Source organism: Motacilla alba, chromosome 24 (genome assembly GCF_015832195.1).
Source record: "Motacilla alba alba isolate MOTALB_02 chromosome 24, Motacilla_alba_V1.0_pri, whole genome shotgun sequence".
Lineage (NCBI taxonomy): Eukaryota > Metazoa > Chordata > Aves > Passeriformes > Motacillidae > Motacilla > Motacilla alba.
In genome coordinates, this window is record NC_052039.1 from 5,731,608 (window position 1) to 5,746,487 (window position 14,880).

General features: G+C 49.6%; 1 protein-coding gene across 1 annotated transcript in view; it reads left to right on the forward strand.

Moving 5' to 3' along the window:
* Positions 1 to 11,562, forward strand: part of SIK2 (salt inducible kinase 2) — a 33,008-nt gene extending 21,446 nt beyond the window's left edge. Inside the window, exons 9-15 of the mRNA XM_038161534.1 lie at positions 1,379 to 1,543; positions 4,424 to 4,652; positions 5,623 to 5,907; positions 6,110 to 6,273; positions 6,722 to 6,859; positions 7,611 to 7,702; positions 8,175 to 11,562. Of these exons, the coding sequence (XP_038017462.1) occupies positions 1,379 to 1,543; positions 4,424 to 4,652; positions 5,623 to 5,907; positions 6,110 to 6,273; positions 6,722 to 6,859; positions 7,611 to 7,702; positions 8,175 to 8,751 (1,650 nt within the window). The 3' untranslated portion in view covers positions 8,752 to 11,562. The remainder of the gene's footprint in view (positions 1 to 1,378; positions 1,544 to 4,423; positions 4,653 to 5,622; positions 5,908 to 6,109; positions 6,274 to 6,721; positions 6,860 to 7,610; positions 7,703 to 8,174) is intronic.
* Positions 11,563 to 14,880: the final 3,318 nt, after the last annotated feature.

Below are 14,880 nucleotides of genomic sequence, written 5' to 3' on the forward strand. Positions count from 1 at the left end.
TTATCCTGGAGCTTAAAATTCTGGCCCAGCGGCACTGCCAAGCAGGCCAAGGTGGCCAAGGTCAGCTCTGTCCTCAACCCCAGGCTCCTCTGCCTCATTTCCCTCCAAAATCCCTCCTTTCCCACCTGCAATCCCTCTCTGCTTGGTGCTGTTTCATCCTGGAGCTTAAAATTCCGGCCCGGCACCATCACCGAGCAGGCCAAGGTCTGCCAAGGTGGCCAAGGTGAGCTCCCTCCTCAGCCCCGGGCTGCTCTGCCTCCTTCCCCTCCAAAATCCCTCCTTTCCCACCTGCAATCCCTCTCTGCTTGGTGCTGTTTTATCCTGGAGCTTAAAATTCCAGCCCAGCACCACCGCTGAGCAGACCAAGGTGGCCAAGGTGGCCAAGGTCAGCTCCCTGCTCAGCCCCGGGCTGCTCTGCCTCCTTCCCCTCCAAAATCCCTCCCTTCCCACCTGCAATCCCTCTCTGCTTGGTGTAGTTTCATCCTGAAGCCTAAAATGCCAATATTGGGTTTGGTTTGAGCGAGGCTCTCGTTGCTCGTCCCCTGGCGATGCCTTGGGAAGGCTGAGCTGGAACAGGCAGCAAGATTCCCTTTGGGATTTTTGGGTTCTGCTGAGGTGAAACTCAGCTTCAGTTCTGAGAACACAGGTCCAGGAACAGCGCGGCAAGGATTAAAGCCAGGTTTGAGCTTGGTTCTTGTGACAGGAGGTCACAGTAGTGCAGAGAAAATGATCAATTTTAAGATGTATTCATGATCAATTTTAAGACCTATTAAAAGCAGGATGAACAAGGAGGAATAAAACGCCTCTGGGAGGGGGTTCCTCGTACTGAATTCCTGCATTCCCACTTTTTTTCTTCACTTACAGCCTCCCAGTTGGCCCAAGGATAATTTGTTTTCACACATGGTGGCACCACAGCTCCTGGCTGAGGGTGGTTGTTTCCTTTTGGCCAGTGGTGTGGATACTGCACTCCAGGAAATAAAGGTTCAAAACCAGGGGAAAATTCTCCTAATTTTTGGGAAATTTCCACAAAATTCATGGAAACCATTCCTGAGCCTCCTGGTAGCAGTCAGGGGGTTTGTTCTGAATATAAAAAGGGAGTTTTAGAGCACCAGAAAGCCCCAGACTCTGTCCGTGCTGCTGGGAATAGGTCAGCTTCAATAAGTACTGAGCTTTGGGGTTGGCCTGGGTGTTTTGGGGGTGGTAATGTTGTTTTTTTTCCCCAATTTTAAAGGCTAAGAATGTTCTTCATCCTGAACCAAGAAATAAATCTTGCACTTCTGCTTTGGCGCCGTGCTGCACATTGTTCCACCCGTGACTCTGGATGTTGCTCCCCACCTAGAACTGTTCCAGTTTTGAGTCCTTCCGTTCTGTTTTTCAGGCCCAAGCCGTGGTGCCCTCGGTGAACCTGCATTCCCAAAATCCAAGGCTGCTGCAGTCTCCAGGGCTCCCCTCGGCCTCAGGAGCAGAAACCTTCTCCTTCCCTCCCTCCAGCTGCCAGGGAGAGGCAGCTTTCATGGAGGAGGAAAGGGTTGAGACACCAAAGGTACAGCTTGAAATCACCCTCTCATTTGTTCTTTTTATTTTTCCAGAGATCATTCCAGCTGAAATATATTGTTGTCTTTTAAAAGCACAGCGGTGCTTCCTGAAATTCAAGTATTTAAGCATCGAGAGCTGTAGGTATTCCAAATTCTCCTTCCCTGTGACTCCCCACAGCAGTTTCTTTTTTCATCGTTCTTCTGCCTCCTGTTCTTTGCTTCGTTCCATTCTCACCACACTGCTTTTGGAAAGGGGGGAAAAAAATCCCAAAAAGTGGGTTTCCTTCCCTTGTTCTGCTAAAATGTATTTTCAAGAGCTCTGAAGACTCCTCCTTCTTACACAGAGGGGTCCTGGGTGCAGCTGAAGTGTCCAAAAGGAGCTCCAGCCTGGTCTGGAGTCAGCAATTAGAAAGGGGAAATAGCTTAAAATAATTACATTTATGAAGAATGTGACTCCCATAAAACTTCTGCTGTTTTCTCTCATGTTGCACCACGTTATAACTTGAATTTCAGCATATTTCTCCTGCCCGCTGCCAGCTGGGGTTTGATTTCCTGCCTGCCACTTGGAAGGGTTTATTGCTCCCTGGTTTGTCCCCAGCCCCAGGAGCGCGGCCCTGGTTCTCAGCCCTGGCTCCTTGTGTGGTCTGTGGCAGCTGGAGAGCACAAACCAGTTCAAAGGCACTTCAAAATTAACATTTCAAGCTTTATTTCGCACCCCCTTTTGCTTTACAGCTGCAGTTTGGCCGGTCAGCAACCGGTGACAGTGAGGTGACAGGGCTGAACTCACTCGGGAATATTCCTAATTTTTGTAGGACACGACCAGTAAAGATTTCCAGGCTCTGATCCCTGGAAAAGCTGCAGGGGTGGGATTGGGCTCTGCTCTTCCTTTCTGCCACACCAGTGCCAGGCCTTTGAGGGCAGCAGTCCCAAATGGGAAGGAAGGTGTTTGACAAATGAAATTTAGGGGTAAAATCCACTCGGTGAAAAGGGAGGCAGCAGAGCCAGAGTTTCCCCGTGCAGGAATCATCCTTTTCCTGCTGTTTCAACTATTTATAGCTGCTTCTTGATATTTTCCTACCATGGAGTTCTGCCTCAAGACCGTTTGTTAAGAGTTGCTCCATGCAGTGGAAGCTCTTTTCCAAACACTCCTCCTTTCCAAAGAACTTGGAGGAAAATTCAGGAATGGCTCCCAAAAAACGGCTTTACATAAAATCAGCTGCAGCAGTGCCAGGATTTGTGGTAAAGGATTGTGCTTTTTCCATCCATATTTTACCCAGTGTGATCCTTTTTTTGTGCAGCAGGAGAGTAATTACAGGACAGAGCCTCCAAAAGCTGCAGGACATGGAAATATCTATAAAATAAAATATATAAAAATATTTAGAAATTAAAATATATTAAAATATTTTAAAATTAAAATATATAAAATATATAGAAAATAAAATATATAAAATATTTATCAATTAAAATATATAAAATATTTAGAAATTGAAATATATTAAAATATTTAGAAATTGAAATATATTAAAATATTTATAAATTAAAATATATAAAATATTTATAAATTAAAATATATTAAAATATTTTAAAATTAATATATATAAAATATATAGAAATTAAAATATATAAAAATATTTATAAATTAAAATATATAAAAATATATAAAAATATATTAAAATATTTATCAATTGAAATATATTAATATAATATTAGTAGAAATAAATATAATAATGGAATATTTAAAAATATAAATCATAAATAATGAAGTAAGAAGGTAAATTTTAAATAAAACAATATATAGAAATAATTTTTTTTGGTCTAAAACCCATGTAATTCCATATGGCAAAGAATTAGTTAAAAACTGGCATGGAGAATAAAAGCAGAATTCAAATCCTAGGAGCAGTTTGGGGTGGGGAGGTGCCTCCGAAGGTCTGACTCAAAGCTGTGGGAGGCTGCTCAGGGCTTTATCAGGCTGGGTAAATGCAGGGAGGGAGATTCCCCAGCTTCTCCAGGCAACCTGTGTTTGCAGGGGAGCAGCATCAATCAAGTGGAGCAGTGCTGGGAGAAGGTGCATTTATGGAGTTCTTCCTGAGCACAGCCCTGCCAGGATGAAATGCGAGGCTGGGTTTTTTTCCTGGTGTTTATCTGAGTGTGATAAATGAGCACAGGAGGTATAGGAAGGGGGGAACAGCAGTACTGCACATTCCAGAAATGTTTTGTACTTGTGACTAAGCTGGCCAAGTTTTTAATAACTCAAAAAAAAAAAAAAAAACTCAAAAAAAAACCCCAAAACCAGCTCTGGAGAGCACAGAACTGTGGGGAAAAGAAGATTCAGATTTAGGGAATTGAGTGTTCAGGGAATGTAACTGGGAAATGGAGAATTGTCCATGACAAGCCTTGCTTGGCTCAGCAGAGTCAAAGATGCCAACTGCTTCAGGCCAGGGAGCTCCTGCTCCTGGGGGGGTTCTTTGGGCCCAGAACAAAGCTGGGCACAAAGGTGGGCACAAAGAAAGGTGGGCACAAAACAATGCTGGGCACAAAGAAAGGTGAGCACAAACAAAGGTGGGCACAAAGCAAAGGTGGGCACAAACAGAGCTGGGCACAAAGCTGGGCAGAAACAAAGCTGGGCACGAAGAAAGGTGTGAGCACAAAGAAAGATGGGCACAAAACAGAGCTGGGCACAAACAAAGCTGGGCCCAGACAAAGGTGGACACAAAGATGGGCACTAAGAAAGATGGGCCCAGACAGAGCTGGGCACAAACAGAGCTGGGTAGAAACAAAGATGGGCCCAGACAAAGGTGGGCACAAAGATGGGCACAAACAGAGCTGGGCTCAAACAAAGCTGAGCCACACAAAGCTGAGCACAAAGCCAGCTGTCCCTGTGCCCCCAGGTGAACGGCTGCCTGCTGGACCCCGTGCCCCCCGTGGTGATGAGGAAAGGATGCCAGTCCCTGCCCTCCAGCATGATGGAAACCTGCATCGATGAGGGGATCGAGGCGGAGGGAGAGGCAGAGGAGGACCCAGCGCAGGCCTTCGCTGCCCTGCAGGCAGCTCGAGGGGGCAAGAGGAGGCACACCCTGGCTGAGGTCACCAACCAGCTGGTGATGGTGCCAGGCACAGGTACAGAGCTCGGCTCACAGCTCCTTCTGTCCCCCAGCACTCAGGTGATCAGTTTTATGTGATGAGTACAAGATGGTTTGTATTTACTAGAAAAGACAAAGGGAAAAAAAACAACACAAAATACCCCAAAATGTGCTGTTGAGGCAGTATAAAATCAGAGCAGCAAATTTACAGGTGATGAAACTCATGCAAAACCCCAAAAGCTACTGGGAAATCTGGTAAAATTGGCTGCTCTCTCAACTGAATGTCCCCAAATCCTTCATCCCCTAAAGGTGAGCTGGCGGAGAGCAGTGGGGAAATGAAACCCTCTGGACTCCAGCGCCAGTGAGGTGACCAAACCTTTCAGGATTAAAAAAACACCTAAACACCTTCTAGACAAGCCAGTGAACACCTGTAGAGTCTCTGGCTGCTGCAGGAGACTGCAAAACCCTCTAGCAAATCCCCATTATTGTACTGCAAGTTTCACGAGACAATTCCTTTGTCAAAATTGATTTCTCTGGCTGTTCTCTCCAGGACAGCCGCTGTTGGCAGCAGCAGCTCGAGTCAGTGGTGCTGATTCTTGTGTTGTGTTCGAGGGTCCCCAGGACAAGGGAAGAGATGAGAATCCTGACTCCATGTCAAGGCTGATTTATTGTATTATGATATATATGGTATTAAAATGCTATACTAAAAGAATAGAGAGAAAAGGTACATCAGAAGGCTGGAAAGGAATAGAAAAGAATGAATGATAAAAACCTGTGACTCTCAGAGAGTCCATACAGCTGGGTCTTTGATTGGTCATTGAGTAGAAACACTCCACATGGACCGATCAGAGAAGCCCCTGTTGCATTCCACAGCAGCAGAGAGTTATTGTTTTTCTTTTCCTCTGAGGCTTCTCAGGAGGAAAAAATCCTGGTGAAAAGATTTTCATAAAATACCACAGTGACAGATTCTCACTTTTGTCCCGGTTTTTTGGGTTTTTTTGTCCCAGGGAAAGTCTATTCCTTGGATGAGAACTCCTCCCTGGGCAGCATCGACTCGGAGTACGACATGGGCTCCGTGCAGAGGGATCTCAAATTCCTGGGGGAGACCCCTTCCCTGAAGGAGATGGTGCTGAGCAGCCAGCAGGCCCCGCGGGTGACCTCCCCTTTCCTGGGGCTCAGGCCTGCCAACCCAGCCATGCAGGCCCTGAGCTGCCAAAAACGAGAGGCTCACAACCGCTCCCCCGTCAGCTTCCGCGAGGGCCGCCGCGCCTCCGACACCTCCCTCACCCAAGGTAACTGCTCTGAGCAGGAGCTGCTCTGCTCGGCGCCAAGCACCTGCCTCGGCTCTCTGGTTTGGTGACAGGGACAGCCAGGCACAGCAGGAAATGTCCTCCGTGCTCGGCTGTGGCTCGGTTGTCACTCGGCTCATCTCCCGCGCCGACCAGAAAATCAGATTATCCTGACCAGGGGTTTGTGCTCTTCTCTCCTCTCCAGGGATTGTAGCATTTAGGCAGCACCTCCAGAACCTGGCACGAACCAAAGGAATCCTGGAGCTGAACAAAGTCCAGCTGCTGTATGAGCAGATGGGATCAGAGGAAGAGCCTTCCCTGACATCAGCTGCCACCCAGCTGCAGGACCTCATCAACAGCCCTGCACAGGTACTTAAAGCAGAAATGGAGCTCCATCGCAGTGCTTTGGGACAGCTCAGGAGAGGATGAGGTGGTGTGGAGATCTGGGAAGAGCTGACTGACAGATTAAATGTCCTGTTCTCCTTTCTGCCTTCCCCAGACTGGAGAATTTGCAGCCTTTGCCCATCCTCGTGGTGTCAGTGAGGGGCTCTGCCAGCTTTCCAAACCCAGCAGTCACTGCTTTCCATCTGAAGGGTGTTTGGGATTTAGCAAAGGCCCATGACACCTTTTCTTGCTGGAGGTGTAATGCCAGAAGCAGATTGCAGTTACACCCAGCCTGACTTGCAGAGTGAACGTTCCAGAGCTCCCAGCGAGGAGCAGGAACACAGCAGCCAGGGAACCTCAGGCAGGGAAAACCCTTAAAGCAAGGGTTCAAGAGCCTTTTCTAGCCATGCAGCTTCTTCCTCTCCCCCTGCAGGAGGAAGGCTCCCAGCAGCAGCAGCAGCAGCAGCAGCAGCAGCAGGAGGCTCCAGCTGCTTTCCCCAGCGGTGCACAGCCCCCGCTGCTGTCCCGAAGGCAGAGCCTGGAGACTCAGTACCTGAAACACCGGCTGCAGGTACCCCTGCCCTGTGAACCCCACACCACCCTGCCCTGTGAATCCCACACCACACTGCCCTGTGAATCCCACCCTGCCCTGCCCTGCCCTGCCCTGCCCTGCCCTGTGAATCCCACACCACACTGCCCTGTGAATCCCACCTTGCCCTGCCCTGTGAATCCCACCCTGCCCTGTGAATCCCACCCTGCCCTGCCCTGTGAATCCCACCCTGCCCACCCCAGCTCAGCCCAGCAGCTCTGGGCTCTGCTGCCCAGGCAGAGCTGTCAGAGAGCAGCCCAGGGCAATGGCCCCGTGTGTTTGGGGTGTCCCTGGGTATGCACACAGGGCATCCTTGCCTTTCCCTGCCCAGCCTGGCAGTGTTTAGTGACTGCTGCTCAATACAGGTTATTGCTGCAACATCCCAAAAAGGTTCTGCATCAGCACCTGAGAGCCACTTCTTAACCCCCTGGGCCTTCCTCTTCTACACCCCCTTTATTTCAAACCCATTTTCATATCCCTTTAGTTCATAAAAAACTGTTTTTTCCCCAATTTTCCAGCTCGCAGTTTGTTCCACTAGGGAAGAAAGCTTTCCGTGGATTTTTATGGCATAATCTCTCCTGCAAAAATACTGCCTAAGGGTTAGAAGCCAATGGGTTTAGAGAGTGGCTCTGTGGACAGCTGGGCAGTTACAGGGGTAGAAAATCTTTCTTGTGCTTTCTGGACTCATTCATTAAATCAAAAGCCATTCAAAGCAGCTCTGCTTTCCCTGCAGAAGCCCACTCTGCTCTCCAAAGCTCCCAACACTTGCCAGCTCTACTGCAAAGAGCTGCCCCGGAGTCTGGAACAGCAGCTCCAGGAGCACAGGTGAGAATCCCCCAAATCAGGCAGGAAAATTACTCTCAAGAGTAATAAAAGAGCTGGAACTCTCTTTGTCCAATTAGAAATGATCTGAAAAAGGAAAGTTTCGCTTCAAAACTTCTTTTAAAAGCAAGAACAAGTCCTGCCATGTGTTTAGCAATTTCTCTGCCTGATCTTCAGCTCCCAAATTCCCCAGAGCAGTGAACAGCAGGCTTTAAAATACAAACACAGCGCGTCCCATTCTTAACAAACTGAAGTAAACAATGCATGGCGCTAGCTTAAAAATGTGATAAAGTTTTCAGAGGAGATGTGAAAATGTGTGGTAACCCTGGATTTCAGATGTGATGTGTGGTAACCCTGCAGTAACCCAGCTAACTTTGGTGTGCTGCAGAAGTCAAGGAGCAGGATTGCCCGGGGATTTGGAGCTGTGTGAGCAGCCCAAATTGCCACAACATCTGTTTTTCTGTCCTGGCTGCAGGCTGCACCAGAAGAGGCTGTTCCTGCAGAAGCAGTCCCAGCTGCAGGCCTACTTTAACCAGATGCAGATAGCAGAGAGCTCGTACCCCCGGGCCAGCCCGCTGCCCCTGCCCTGCCCGGAGGAGCTGCAGCCCCAGCAGCAGCAGCAGCAGCAGCCCCAGCAGCAGCAGCCCCAGCAGCAGCAGCAGCAGCAGCAGCCAGCCCAGTTCAGCCTGCAGCAGGCCCTGAGCCCCGTGCTGGAGCCCTCCTCGGGGCAGATGCGCTTCGAGCCCTTCCTCAGGCAGTTCCCCAAGGTGCAGCTGGAGCCGCTGCCCCCCAGCCCGTCCCGCCTGTCCCCCCCGGGGCAGGGCCAGCCGGCACAGCCCCTCGGGTTCCCCTACCAGACTTGTGAGCTGCCTGCTGTCCCCTCTGGCGAGCAGTGCCGCGTCCCCCCGAGCAGCACAGAGAGCCAGAGCAGCTCTGCAGAGGCGCAGCCCGGCTACGACTCCCTGCCCCTGCCGGAGCTGCCCGGACTCTTCGACTGCGAGATGATGGAGGCTGTGGATCCCCAGCACGGTGGCTACGTCCTGGTCAATTAGCACCCAGGGCACACTGGAAGGACAAAAGGAGAAGCATGTGAATTTTTGGTTGGTTTTGGTTTGTTTTTTTTTTTTTCTCCCCGTTCCTACTCCACCCCCCCGTCGAAGTTTTTCGACCCTCGGATCGACAGGGGAACTGAAAATCCACCTGGCTGGAAGGAAAAAAAGCAAAGCAGGAGGTGTTTGAGCCCAGTGGCAGGGGCTGGAGAACAGGGAGTGCAGCTTCGTCCCACAAAGTCTGCGTAGAAGGAGGCAAACGAGGTGAATTTGATCAGAAGGAAATAGCCCCTTCTGAAGAAATTCGGGGAGTTTGTCAGCATTCATCCACCATCCACTGGAGAGAGGAGAGGGAGTGCACACTTCTCGTCCTTCCTGGCAATAAAAGCAATAGTTTTCATTGAAATTCAGGGTAGATTTGGGTCTGTGCTGATGGCAACTGGAACCCTCTGGAGAACAGAGCACGAGGAGGAATTCAAGGGAAGTTGCACTTTGGTGGAGCTCCTGGCGTGGAATTACTCTGTGGCCAGCCCTGAGCGTCTCAGGCAGCCTCCACTTCCTCCTGCTGGCACCCAGACAGGATTTCCCAGGCCTGCCAAGGAGCTCTTCACTGGCTGCTGAAGGAATCTGGACCTTGACTTTGTCAAAAGAAACCTGGGACTGTGTGGAGAGACCTCTGGGTGGGGATTGGAATTCTGGAGGATCAAGGAGGAGCCAACAGAGACAGAAGGTAAGAGAGCCACGAAAGAGAGCAAGAGCTGCAGGAAATGGCATTAAAAAAAAATATAAAATCTACCTGGGTGGCTTTTAAAATCACCCCCTTTTCCAGGAGGGCTCTGTCCTGGAGAAGTTCTGCTCGCTGGAAAGGATCCACCTGTCCCTGGGTTGCATTTCAAAAACAAACAAGCAGACAAAACTGTGTTTGGAATTTGCAGTATGTGTTGCTGGTGGTTTCTTGAGCTTTGTATATTTGGACAATTATTTAGGGTTTTAGAACTTTAAGGATTAAAAAAAAACAAACAAACAATGAGCTTATAAAAAGTAAAAAAAACACCCCTGTGAAGTGATAGTGCTGTGCCTTTTTCAGTTCTTTCTCAGCCTATATGCTTTTTTCTGAAGAAAGTAGACAATACCCCATTTATATCCCTGCTGTGGCCAAAGTCCCTTCAGAGCACACGTCCCACCGTGTGGGACATGTTTAACTTTCTTAGTGTTTGAATGGCTCGTGTATATAGGACACTGAAAGTATCTCAGCAATATTTCAGCATCAATCTGTTGATGTGTCAACCATGTCAAGGGATCTCCAGACCTTTTGATGTATCAACCATGTCAAGGGATCTCCAGAACTTTTCCCCTCGTGAAATCCGAGTCACGGGAGGCAGGGGTGGCTCAGGGAGCTGCAGGAAGCTGAGATCTCCACTTTGGGCTTTGGCTCTGCCCCTGCGGTGGCCAGCTGGCCAGGCCAGCCCTTTCCTGAGCAAACATTAAGCACAATTGCAGCTCCATCAAAGCACAAAGAGGAGAGGAACTGTGCTGATCACGCCAGAGTTTGCTGGAAGGTTTGGTCTTTGGTTCTGCAAATCCCCAGGGCAGAGGGAGGTGAAAATCAGCAATAAGACCACATCAAAACGTGGAACAGGAGGGGTTTAGCCACAGGGTGTGAAGGCAGGAGGGTTCAACAGGTGACACAAGGCACCTGGTCCCTGTGTGGGCAGGCAGAGACAGCTCCTGTTCTCTGGAGCCTGCTCTGACTCTGGCCCAGTCCCAAATGCTCAGCCTCTGCCTCTGCTGGCACAGGGATCCTCAAGGCAGCAGCAGCAGCAAGGGAGAGCTGAAGGAGCAGGGATCACGAGATAAAGATGGCCAGAAAGCTCTGCTTTAAACAGAAAAGGTTTCTGTTGTGTGGTTTCCCTTCCAAGGGAAATCTGTGTGACACTGGAGCACGCAGCCCCAGTGACACCTGGAGGGAAACAGCCTGACAAAAACTGCAGCAGGGCAGAGCAGGAGCCGAGAGGAAGCAGAGTCCTGGCCTTTCCCTGCCCCTTCCCCAGCCCACAGCACAACCCAGGCCCTGTGCAGTGAGGAACCTGCCCAGAGCTCACAGCTCCAGGAGCTGGGGCACTGCCAGAACAATAACCACTTCCTTCCCCGTCCAGCTCCAGGATCCTGCACGTTCCAGGACTCAAAAGATAAAAATAATTCCGTTCTGGAGTTCTGCAGTTCATTTAGCAGGATGTGCCAAGCAGTGGGAGCTCCTTGGAGCTGGGCAGGGCTGGGCAGGGGGAGGCTGCAGTGTTTTTAATGGAGTTTAGACCGACTCCTTCCCCTCAGCCAAAAGCATATTTAACATTTCATGTCATTTCCTTTAAGCCAATTAGGACTAAAAGGCTTCTGAAGCCTTCTGACACAGAGAGGATCCATTGGGCACCACTTCCTCCTCCTTTGAAGTGGCTTTTTTGTTCCAATCTCTTCTGTTCTGACATTAGAGAACTGTGTACACTACTGTTAGAGTAATTCTTAGCTTTATTATCTTGTTCTACAGCCTCCTTTGAAGAGACTTTGGTGTGATGTACATGGGGTACAAATTTCATACGGAGAAAAGTGCAATATGTGTGTGTGTGGTATGTTCTTTAATGTATTTTTTTAAGGATTTAGAGGGTTTAGTCTCTGCTTTGGGATAAATGCACTAGTTTTGTGAGCTCCAGTTTGGCAAGTTCATCTGTAGTATTTACATGCAACTGATCTGCTGGACTCTGTAAAGCAGTTACAGTGTATTAATACAAAATAAAGAATATGTGCATTTCATTTTTTAAATTTCTAGTGAGCTAAAGCAGCGCCTGCCACTCTTGTCTTCATCAGGGTCAAGTTATTTCCTCTCTGAGGCACGAAACAATTGATGGCTGCTGCAAACACTGGATTTTCTAGACTGAGGTTTGCTCCCCATGGTTCTGACACGCTTGGGGTCGTTGGTACCACTGACTTTTGCCAAATGTGAATTTGGGAGGACTGGAAAACTCGGTGCCACGGGATTGGAGCAGCACTTTGCACTTTTCATTAATAGAAGGCTCGTTCAAAATGAATTAAAATGAGATCAAAAACCACTGGAAGGATCCTCAGCAGCTCTTGCTTTAACATCACCAGTGACATTCCTGTGCCCCTCACGCTTCCTGCTGCTACCAGAGTGTGATGTTTGGAGATAAAATGCAAAAGTTAATGGAGAACCAGTGGATTCAGCTGTTCCCCCACCCCAAGAGTGCTTTTGGGCAGTGACTCGGCCCCAAACAGCCCCCCTGAGGGGTTCTTGTGACCCACAGGGACACAAACCCCTTTAACCAGGATGTGGCACAGGGGTCAGCAGCAGGACACCAGCACGGGTCACGGAGGGGTGACAGCGCAGGGAACGGCCCTGGAAAATCCACAGGAGCTCTAAAACTGGGGCTGAACTCAGTGCGTGCAGCCCTGCTGCTGAGCTGGTCTGGAAAATCCAAAAAGAGCCTTAAAACCATGTCTGAACTCAGTGCACACAGCTCTGCTGCTGAGCTGGTCTGAAAAATCCAAAAAGAGCCTTAAAATTGCACCTGAATTCAGAGCACACAGCTCTGCTGCTGAGGTGGCTTGGGAAATCCAAGGAGAGACTTTAAATTGTGCCTGAGTTCAGTGCACACAGCTCTGCTGCTGAGGTGGCTTGGGAAATCCAAGGAGAGACTTTAAATTGTGCCTGAGTTCAGAGCACACAGCTCTGCTGCTGAGCAGGCTTGGGAAATCCAAGAGAAGCCTTAAAATTGCACCTGAATTCAGTGCACACAGCTCTGCTGCTGAGCTGGTCTGGAAAATCCTAGAGGAGCCTTAAAATTGCACCTGAATTCAGTGCACACAGCCCTGCTGGTCTGGAAAATCCAAAAAGAGCCTTAAAACCATGTCTGAACTCAGTGCACAGAGCCCTGCTGCTGAGCTGGCTTTGGAACTCCAAGAGAAGCCTTAAAATTGCACCTGAATTCAGTGCACACAGCTCTGCTGCTGAGCTGGCTTGGGAAACCCAAAAAGAGCCTTAAAACTGTGCCTGAATTCAGTGCACACAGCCCTGCTGTGGTTTGGGCATCCTAAAAGGAACCCTAAACTGTGCCTGCCTCGGTGCACACAGCTCTGCTGCTGAGCTGGTCTGGAAAACCCTGAAATTGAAAATCAGACTGACTATGAAATGACAGCAGGAATTGATTCTCGTGTCCTCCCTTTCTGCCTCCACTGCTGGGCAAAGTGCAAGACTGGAAAACGAGGCGTAAATTCTGCAACCCTGACCCTGATGGGAACGTGGCCAAGCAGGTCACTGTGGGGAAAGAGCTGCACGTGGAGCCAGCAGAGGGTTTTGCTGATTCAGGTGATTTTCTGATGGGAATGTTGCAGTGGAGGGGAGGTCAGATGGCAGAGAGCTCATCTGAAATGCGACGAAAAGAAACTTTTCATTGGCTGATTCCCATGAGGCATCCCTGGGAGTTTGAGGCAAACCCTCAGAGGGATAAGAATTGGGAAGTGGATGAGAAATGAGGGAAATGTTTCTGCCCCCCCTTGCGTGCACCTCGAGGTACAGAGAATAACTCAGACTGAGGTTTGCAAGGCTAAAGGAATAGGCTCTGAGTGGACTAAACCTGATTTTGGACAGGTTGTCCTGATTCTTGGCGGTTAGAAATTAGCAGAACAAAATGGAAATTGTGGAAGAGCCCAGACATGCAGGCAAACAAAGAAATCTGAGGTTAATTTGAGTGTAAAACCACAAGATTGAGTGGAAACTGAAACCACGGAAGGAACATGCTCTAATTTAATAGAAACAGCCCCTGATGAAAAATCATACCTGCAGCTCCAGCAGCAGAGAATTCCATCCAGTGCTGGTAATTTAATAACCACAGAAGATCTGTGCCTGCCGTTAGAACCCCCACAAATCTTACACAGGAAAGAGTTAACCCTGGGGGTGAAATAAGCACTGGGTAAAGACTGAGAAGCTGAAGGCTGACAGCTCCAAGAGGCACAGCCAAAGGCCACAGCTCCCCCTGAGCCCAGCAGGACCCTGGGGACACCAGCAGGGATGCCCTGAGGGATCACCCCAGCACGGGCAGCCCCAAAAGGAGCACGCACCCCCCATGGCAACACGCTCAGGAAGGGGGGCACGAGGCTGCAGCAGGTTTTATCCTCCTTTTATCTCATTTTAAAAGTTCTGTCTGCCCGTTTTCCCAGGGTTTCCAATCCCCCATCCCTCCCAGGAAGGCTCCATTTTCCCCGGAGCTGCCACTCGGTGTTCCCTGAGATTCAATGCGGGGCTTTCAGGAGAGATCTCTCTGCTCCAAAAGCTCCCTAAAGGTGGTGATTTCCTGCCAGGGAAACGCCATAATGTGGTTTTTATGTAACAGCCCCTGCTGGGGTGACTTATCAGCACAAAAAGGCGACGCTGCTTTGATAAGGATCCGAGTGGGGCTGCTTTGCAGAGCAGCGGCAAAACCTCTCACGTACAGCGAGCTAATGGAAGGTTTGTTCCCAAAATACCCCCAAATGGACATTCAGCGAGCTGAGAGGGCCCTGCCAAGGCCAGGCACATCCTGGGAGCTCAGGGCTCCTGCTGGAGAGCAGAGCTGGGAGGGAGCAGGGCTGACGTCAAGAGGGGAAATTATCCCAGGGGCTGAATCGCCTGGGTCTGCCTTCCCCTGAGCTCGGAGCCGGGGAGGCACAGGGGCTGTTTCCATGGAAAACGCTTCAGCAGAGCCAGGCAGCGTTCTCCAGGACCACCAGCCCCCACCAGAACAGTTCAGAATATTTATTGCTGCAAAAATAAATACCTTCAGCTCCTCCGGCTCTTTGAGAGCTCAGCTCAGGTGCTGTCGCACACAGACTGCACAGAGCAAAGCCTCTCAGAAGGAGCAAAAGCATCATTTTCCTGTTCCTTCCCCTGTTCCAGGGGCAGGCTGTTCTGTAAATTAACAATTCACATCTTGGTCACTTGGAGAAGCTCCTGGTCTGGGGAATCAGGAGCTTCAGCTTCACCAAAAAGTTCCTTTGTGTGGCAAAGGAGCCTGCAGGAGCTGAGTGCTGTCCTTCAGCAAAGCAGAACACCGGCCTGGTGTCCAACAGCGCCGAGAAAAGGCAGGT